The 7,699-nt window shown below is 34.9% G+C and overlaps 1 protein-coding gene across 4 annotated transcripts; it reads left to right on the forward strand.

Annotated features, from left to right (window-relative positions):
- The first annotated feature begins 1,157 nt into the window (after window positions 1-1,157).
- Window positions 1,158-7,248, forward strand: LOC123515397 (D-2-hydroxyglutarate dehydrogenase, mitochondrial-like). 4 transcript variants are annotated; one of them, XR_006677863.1, is made up of 9 exons: window positions 1,158-1,381; window positions 2,765-2,922; window positions 3,700-3,938; window positions 4,360-4,596; window positions 4,979-5,154; window positions 5,360-5,588; window positions 5,984-6,155; window positions 6,295-6,398; window positions 6,599-6,746. XR_006677863.1 is itself a non-coding variant. In XM_045273926.1 (9 exons), the coding sequence occupies exons 1-9, from the start codon at window positions 1,310-1,312 to the stop codon at window positions 6,806-6,808; spliced, it is 1,644 nt and encodes a 547-aa protein (XP_045129861.1). In that variant the 5' UTR covers window positions 1,160-1,309; the 3' UTR covers window positions 6,809-7,248. The 4 variants fall into 4 exon arrangements, 3 of the variants coding, with proteins under 3 accessions (XP_045129861.1, XP_045129863.1, XP_045129862.1); XM_045273926.1 differs by having other exon boundaries at window positions 1,160-1,381; window positions 6,248-6,398; window positions 6,599-7,248; XM_045273928.1 differs by having other exon boundaries at window positions 1,160-1,370; window positions 6,248-6,398; window positions 6,599-7,248.
- Window positions 7,249-7,699: the final 451 nt, after the last annotated feature.

A 7,699-nucleotide genomic window follows, 5' to 3' on the forward strand; every position in this document is an offset into this window, starting at 1 on the left:
TCCCTGCATGTGAATGAACGTGACGTGACGTGACGTGACAGGATGTGGCGTGACTCGAAGCATCCGGTGTGAATATATATTTTTTTTCCAAAGATTCATACAAACTTTGTGGCGATTCACGATGCGTCATAAATTTTATCTTGACTTTTCACAACTCGCTTGGTGCCTAAACGCCCATATAGTATCACTAATGACTATAGGGTCGAGCGCATAATTATGTGCTGTTGAGCGCAGTTCGTGTTGATTTTATGGGTTGGTTAAACTTAAAGGACACCAAGCGAGCGAGTTGCGTCAAGTCGCATTGAGTTAACGAGTCGCGATAAGTCAAGATGATGCATCACGGACCGCCACCGCAGTTTTAACACTATATATAAATATAATTTGTATGGGTCTAGTTGGTCGAAAAGAACCGGACGTAGGCTATGTGTGTTGATTAGCGCGTGACTTAAACTGAGTGTGTCTCAGTATGCAGTGCGAGATGGGGTGTGGGCGGGCTGTGAAATAGAGACCGCTTGGTGTTGTAACTAAAGATATAGGAATTACGTAAGACATCTATCTGAACCACTTGTTGATTTGTCGCCGATGTCGTCACTCGATCGTCACTGTCGTGCAAAATAATATGCAACAAGGCATACCTTTGATATATATATATATATATATATATATATATATATATATATATATATATATATATATATATATATATATATATATATAGAGAGAGAGAGAGAGAGAGAGAGAGAGAGAGAGAGAGAGAGAGAGAGAGAGAGAGAGCTACCTAAGTAGATAGGTAGGTAGGTATAGGAATTAAGGTGGGTGGACACATATAGATAGATGGATAGATAGATAAGTAGATAGATAGATAGATAGAAAGATAGATAGAAGGTCGAGATAGATCAATGTAGATATTTACGAGACCACAATAGTAGGTATAAACACAAACATCAATGATATTGATAACGATAATATGTAATAACAATAATGATAATAATAATAATAATAATAATAATAATAATAATAATAATAATAATGATAATAATAATAGTAATAATAACAATAATAATAATAATAATAATAATAATAATAATAATAATAATAATAATAACAACAACAACAACAACAACAACAACAATCGTATGTCACTATTATGATTATTTGCGCATGGTCTTCGGTAGCTGCGTCTTGCAAAAGTTATATATACTCATTGGTCTTGTGCCTAGGGATGGGATGCGCACGCGCAGTGGGCCAATCTCGCCAGTATTTCAGCGGCATCATTGTGACCTCGGAGTAAAGATGAGATTGTGATGTCATGTTATTCGACAGGTTGGGCTTGTCACTGCATTACATAAAGCCACGTACAACGGTAACAAGTAAGCAACAAGTGTGTTAACTTTTACTTTTCTTTCATTTCTTATTCTCTGCTACATAATCTGATCTATTTTCCATTTACTTGTGTATTTATTTTGGTATTATTCCAGTGTTTCACCACATTCACTAGATGTTTTTTACCCACCTCATGAGATAGAGCTCCTCATTACGAGTATTTTGAATCCCATATTTATAAGGCGCAACCTATTTGTAATGATACCGAATTTAAAAGATTTAATCGTATTAGTGACTCGTTTTGTTTGAGCTATTGTTTCCGCTGATTGGTTACTTCCGTTTGAAAGTGAACCGGCGGCCAATAAAAAAAAAATAATAATTTATTCAACCAATCACGGTGGTCTTGAGGCTCGCGGTATGAATTTGAATTCAGTTTGAGGCAAGATGTCCCATTGTGCAGGTTGTGAACTGCATTACTTCAAAGTTATCGCTGAGTTTTTCGAGGACTCTGCTAAATCCGTACAGTTTTTACGTGATCACGGCGTTCTACCTATTGTGGTGCAGTGTCCGAGACTGTACGTACAGGGAAGTGTTTTTTTACCCACCTCATGAGATAGGTTTGGTTAGGTTTGGTTTGGTTTGGTTTAGGTTAGGTTAGGTTAGGTTGGGTTGGGTTGGGTTGGGTTGGGTTGGGTTGGGTTGGGTTGGGTTAGGTTAGGTTAGGTATGGGGGGTGATTTGCGCCAAAAACAAGTGGTAAATTAATTAAAAGCAAGCCGAAATTTACCAGAAGAAATTAGTTTCATCTAGAAAAGAGAATGTGGTGAAACTCTGGAAATTTACCTTTATTTTGGTGTCTGTTGTTTCCAGCAATACACAGTACGTAAGTCTTGCCCTCCGCAGGCCCTACATCCCACTGCTTACCGGTACAACATTTCGTAGACCAGTTTCACCTTGTCGGAAATGGATAAGTTTGTTGTACCTTCAGTTAAGAGCGTGTTGGGGGCGTCCACTTCAGGAGGTCGCACGATGTTAGGATTATTCATTTTACCTTATAGAGGTGAGGGGATTCATGGGGAGCGAAACTCCCTCCCCCGCTGCCCTGGTAAGAAGGGTGCTAAATATTATGTTAAGTTTATTTAACTTCTGCAGACATGCTCTGTTAGAAGCGGAGGAAATTTAAAATACATTTGACATTCTTTTTCATATTTGATTTTATGGTGAAAGTTAATTTGTAACAGATACAGCCATTTTCTATAAAGCTCCATAGAATAAAAAGGTGAAACTAATCAAATTATTACCAAAAATGTGTATTTACCGACCAAACATATATGTTAAGGTAAACATTTATTTTTAGCAAGGAAGATATGTATATCATGAAAGTGAACAGTTACTTTCAATGAAAAAAAAAAAAAATCAGTAATAAGAATATTTACTTTCAGGTAAAAATGTTTCATGGCAAAGAATTATGGCAGGTTGTTTCCATGGCCTCCCGCTGGACCAGGGCATCTTGCAGCCTTACATTAAACTTGTACAGATGGAATAAGACTTTCATACATACATCATCATGTCACAGAAAGTGTGAGCTGACTTCTAAAAGGTATGTCAGACAAATAGCTTAAAAATTTGTAGCGACAGAACCATCAAAGCCGATCAAAAGGAGCTGTGGTGGTGTGGCTGGCTTGGTAATGCGTCAGGTGCTCTGTGTTGCTGTGCCTGAGTGTTGTGCCTGACTTCAGTTCTTGGTGATAAGCTTTTTTTCATATATTAGTCTGTTATTATTGTTATCTATTTATTTATTTGATTACTTATTTATTTCATTTCTTATTACAAGTTCCTGGCCTAGGGTAATAAACTAGTGGAAAGAAGACAGTAAATGTGCCAATTAATTTCAGTTAATTTTCTCAGCACATTATGTACTGTATAAAGTTGGGCATGACAACTTAAATACCATTTTTTTTTTTCTTCTTCTTTTTCTCCTTAAAACAGCATTGTAAGAAAAGTATTGTTTCATAGTTATCTGTGGGTCTGTTTTAAATGTTTTAATACTACAGGTAGGTAAAGCATGATTTAAGGAAGCCAATGTGAAGTTTAACCTACTTTGCCTCCTCTGCCATTGAAGTTGTGAAACTTTTCCATTTAAAAAGTTCTCCAGTAATGATGCTATACTGGAGACGTTGTTCCACTGATGATACCTCCACATTGTAGTTTATGTACTACTGAGATAAAATGTTACTCCATGAAGATGTTATTTATTAATATGTAGGTAGTTATAATTATGCCTTGAACTATTGTACATTGTAATAACTTTTTATATGAAGACTTTGATTGTGATTTTTGAGGATGAATGTAAGTTTGATATGTACATCTTTACTAGGTATCAGGTGAAGAGAGGAAACTACAATCAGATAAATGACCAAAACATCAAATTCTTTACTGAACTCTTGGGTCCACACCGAATTATTGAAGGTGAATCAGAGCTAGAAGGTCACAACACAGACTGGCTGGACACTGTGCGGGGAGTGTCTTCTGTTCTTCTTAAACCCAAGACAACCGAAGAAGTGTCTGCAATCTTGACTTACTGCAATCAGCACAGACTTGCAGTATGTCCCCAAGGCAAGTATTTCAATATTTGTTCTTGCGTTTGATTCATCATCGAGTGTCACACTGGTGATCCGTCTTTTATTTTGTTTTATTTATTTTATTTTTTTTTTTTTTTTTTATTTATTTACTTATTTTATTTATTTATTTATTTTTTTTTTTTTTTTTTTGCCTTTCATCAGCCTATATAAATCTGATGCCTTAATTGTGTGATGTTGTAATCTGATTGATACTTGTACAGTTACTGCGTGCTTTACCAAATCTTGCTGCATAGATCATTATTAGAGACTCTTTGATATTGAGGATGCAAAATTGTTACCAGTATCTATACATTATATCATCTTTTAATAAACATTGAAAGGTAAAGATTAGACCCATGAAATCCAGTGTCACTCCAAACTTGCTATTTTCTTCTTTTGAATTTCTCTCAAAACAGGTGGTAACACTGGACTGGTTGGTGGAAGTGTTCCAGTATTTGATGAAATTATCATCTCAACAAACTTGATGAATAAGGTTGAAAATGTAGACACTTGGTCAGGTGTTGTTACATGTCAGTCTGGGTGTGTTCTTGAAGCCTTGGATCAGCATGTGGCTGACTTTGGATTAATGGTCCCTCTGGATCTTGGAGCAAAAGGCAGCTGTCACATCGGTGGCAATGTGTCAACTAATGCAGGTAATCTTTCTTCTGTGCTGTTATACTGTTTTGCTGTTGATAATTTGACACTGAGTTATTGTGATGATGAATGTGTAGATGTAGCATAACATGAAAGGGAGCATAAAAGTTTAGGAAATTCATTTGTATCATACCACAGAAGAAAATTTTGTTCTTTAATAGCATACCACATATTTATTTTTTTTTTTTCTCACAATTGTACTATATTGTAATTTTGTATGATGGAGTCTGTATGCTCTACTTCTACTGGAATTAATGTAACAGATTACAACGAAAGAGCAATGACAGTTTTACTGAGATTATACAACTTAGTGAACAAATTTGTATACAGAAGTTTACTATTGTAAACTTATATCATGATTATAAATGTTAACATTCACAGGAGGCTTACGCCTGCTTCGCTATGGAAACCTTCATGGATCTGTCCTGGGTGTGGAGGCAGTGTTGGCCTCAGGAGAAGTGGTTGACTGCATGACAGCCATGAAGAAAGATAATACTGGTTATGACCTCAAGCATTTATTTATTGGTTCTGAAGGAACATTGGGATTAGTTACAAAGGTAAATATCTGTATAAATGGGGCTCTCATATATTCATTTTCTGATTTTAAATATTTATTTTGATAATGTATTCCTTTTTTTTTTTTTTTTTTTTTTTTTTTTTTTTTTATATGATATACTATAAAATTGTCATCTATTGAAGTGTGAAACATTGTTACAACATTCTTTTAATCATATAATCAACATGGCATCCACTGCATTTCAGATTGCAATCCATTGTCCATCAAGGCCACAAGCTGTCAATCTTGCCTTCTTAGGTCTCAGCTCTTATGAAAATGTTCTCAAAACCTACGTTGCAGCAAAGAGCAAGCTTGGAGAAATCTTGAGCTCTTGTGAATTTATTGACAGATCATCTCTTGAATGTGTAGAAGAAAACTTAAAACTAAAGCCACCAATTTCATCACATGAATATTACATGTTAATTGAGACTTCAGGTTAGTATGACAAATATCTGTAGATAATAAATTTATAGTTAATAAAAAGAATTATTATCATGTACAGTGTGAATACTTTTGGCATTTAAGAATTCATTGTATTTTGCAAGTGTTCATTTGGTGCATTTCCAGTTACTGATGATTTGCTAACATTAAGGAAAATTTTTGTGTATTAACTTTTGATAATGCTTTTCTTTTCAGAAAATATTTTGAGTTTTATTAATTAGTTTACTCATTTATTTTATATTTCCAATTCTAGATATTGTATCATGCCAAACATTTTTACAGAGCTGGCATATATTTCTTTTTTAATGTTTTCTCTATTCTTTGAACTCATTCTTTTCCTTATTCTTATGCTACAGTGTCCTAACTAGATATTTGTTTGTTTTATCTAGGATCAAATGGAACACATGATGAAGAAAAGTTAAATATCTTCCTAGAAGATGTTCTTGGGTCAGGAATAGTTGATGATGGCACTGTGGCCTCTGAACCCTCCAGAATGCTGCACATATGGGGTCTGAGGGAGAGGATTGCAGAGGCCCTTCACCATGAAGGCTACACCTACAAGTGAGTAGCAGTGATAATAAATATCATTGGATTTCTTTTTATTTATTTATTCATTTGTTTATATTCATTTACCTTATTTATTCTTTTGTAAGGTATGACATCTCCATCCCATTGTCTCACTTCTATAAAATGGTTGAAGATATGAGGGAGCACTTGGGATCTAAGATCATTCGCTGCTGTGGCTATGGACACATTGGGGATGGAAATCTCCACCTCAACATCACAACAGAAGAGTTTGATAAGGTTTGTAGACTACCACCTTCATCATTCTGCTTATAATAATATTTTCATGAAGACACTCTCTCTCTCTCTCTCTCTCTCTCTCTCTCTCTCTCTCTCTCTCTCTCTCTCTCTCTCTCTCTCTCTCTCTCTCTCTCTCTCTCTCTCTCTCTCTCTCTCTCTCTCTCTCCTCGTGTAATTTTAATTTATTTGGAACTTTACAGGAAGTGCTGAATCACATTGAGCCGGCAGTGTATGAGTGGACATCAAAAGTAAAGGGAAGCATAAGTGCTGAGCATGGTCTAGGATTCAAAAAGAGGAATTACATACATTACTCAAAATCATCTGGTGCAGTAACTATTATGAAGCAAATGAAGAAGCTGTTGGATCCCAATGGCATTCTAAATCCTTATAAGGTTCTTCCTGATGAATAACTTATTCTATCAAAGTTCTGATGTAATAAATTATAGTATTTGTTGTACATCATATCTACTTAATTGCTAATATATGTCATTAGGCATATATGATCAATTATGATGCATTTAAATTTACTACTTAAGTCTTCTGTATGATACTTATATTGATGTCCTAATGCAGTCTGTGATATCTCCACAAACAATTTGTTTATGATATGTGAGGGAGTGCTTGCAATTGTAACTGAATGCATAAATGTATATACCTGTTCTTGAATATTTGCCTCCTAGGAGAATGTTTACCTGGTGTTTCCATAGATTTAAGTTAATGCTGGATGTGAACAAACATTTTCTTTTGTTAAAAACTAAGTGCCATTACTAACTTCTAGTTTTGATGGAATTTGTAACAATAATGGATCAATATGAATGAATGTATAATGTAATAAGAGATTGAATTTAAATTTTCATTGTTTTATTTCATGCAAGCAATCAAGACAGTTCTGAAGTGGGTGGTGTAGGTGAGATATTTTGTGTGAAAGAAGGATGCTTATGAAATGAATGAGAGAATCAATAGGGAAGGGATAGAGAAATGTATGCAGAAAAATGGTAAGGCCAAATAGGATATCCTACAAAATGAATAAATATTGAGAGGAAGTTGTGAACTTGTGATTGACAGAATGAGTGAGGTATTTAACCTGGTGTGGGAGGAGAGTGTAAAAAATGTGGAATGATCTAATCTAAATAATTCTTTGGGGGTATGTTGAGAAAATGAATACATGAAATGAATGAAAGAACATAAAAGAAATTAATGACAGAATATATTAAAGAAAGAACAAGGAAGGAGAGAGAAGTACTGGATGGAGGGAAGGAATAATGGAAAGATAATAATCCCGATGTATGAAAAGTGGGCAC

The sequence above is a fragment of the Portunus trituberculatus genome, chromosome 39 (genome assembly GCF_017591435.1).
Source record: "Portunus trituberculatus isolate SZX2019 chromosome 39, ASM1759143v1, whole genome shotgun sequence".
In the NCBI taxonomy this organism is placed as follows: domain Eukaryota; kingdom Metazoa; phylum Arthropoda; class Malacostraca; order Decapoda; family Portunidae; genus Portunus; species Portunus trituberculatus.

Coding starts and splice junctions, on each gene's coding strand:
- LOC123515397 (XM_045273926.1), top strand. CDS start 1,310: ATGTTATTCGACAGGTTGGGCTTGTCACTGCATTACATAAAGCCACGT. Junction 1,382..2,764: donor CGGTAACAAGTAAGCAACAA/GTGTGTTAACTT, acceptor ATTTACTTTCAG/GTAAAAATGTTTCATGGCAA. Junction 2,923..3,699: donor TGTGAGCTGACTTCTAAAAG/GTATGTCAGACA, acceptor CATCTTTACTAG/GTATCAGGTGAAGAGAGGAA.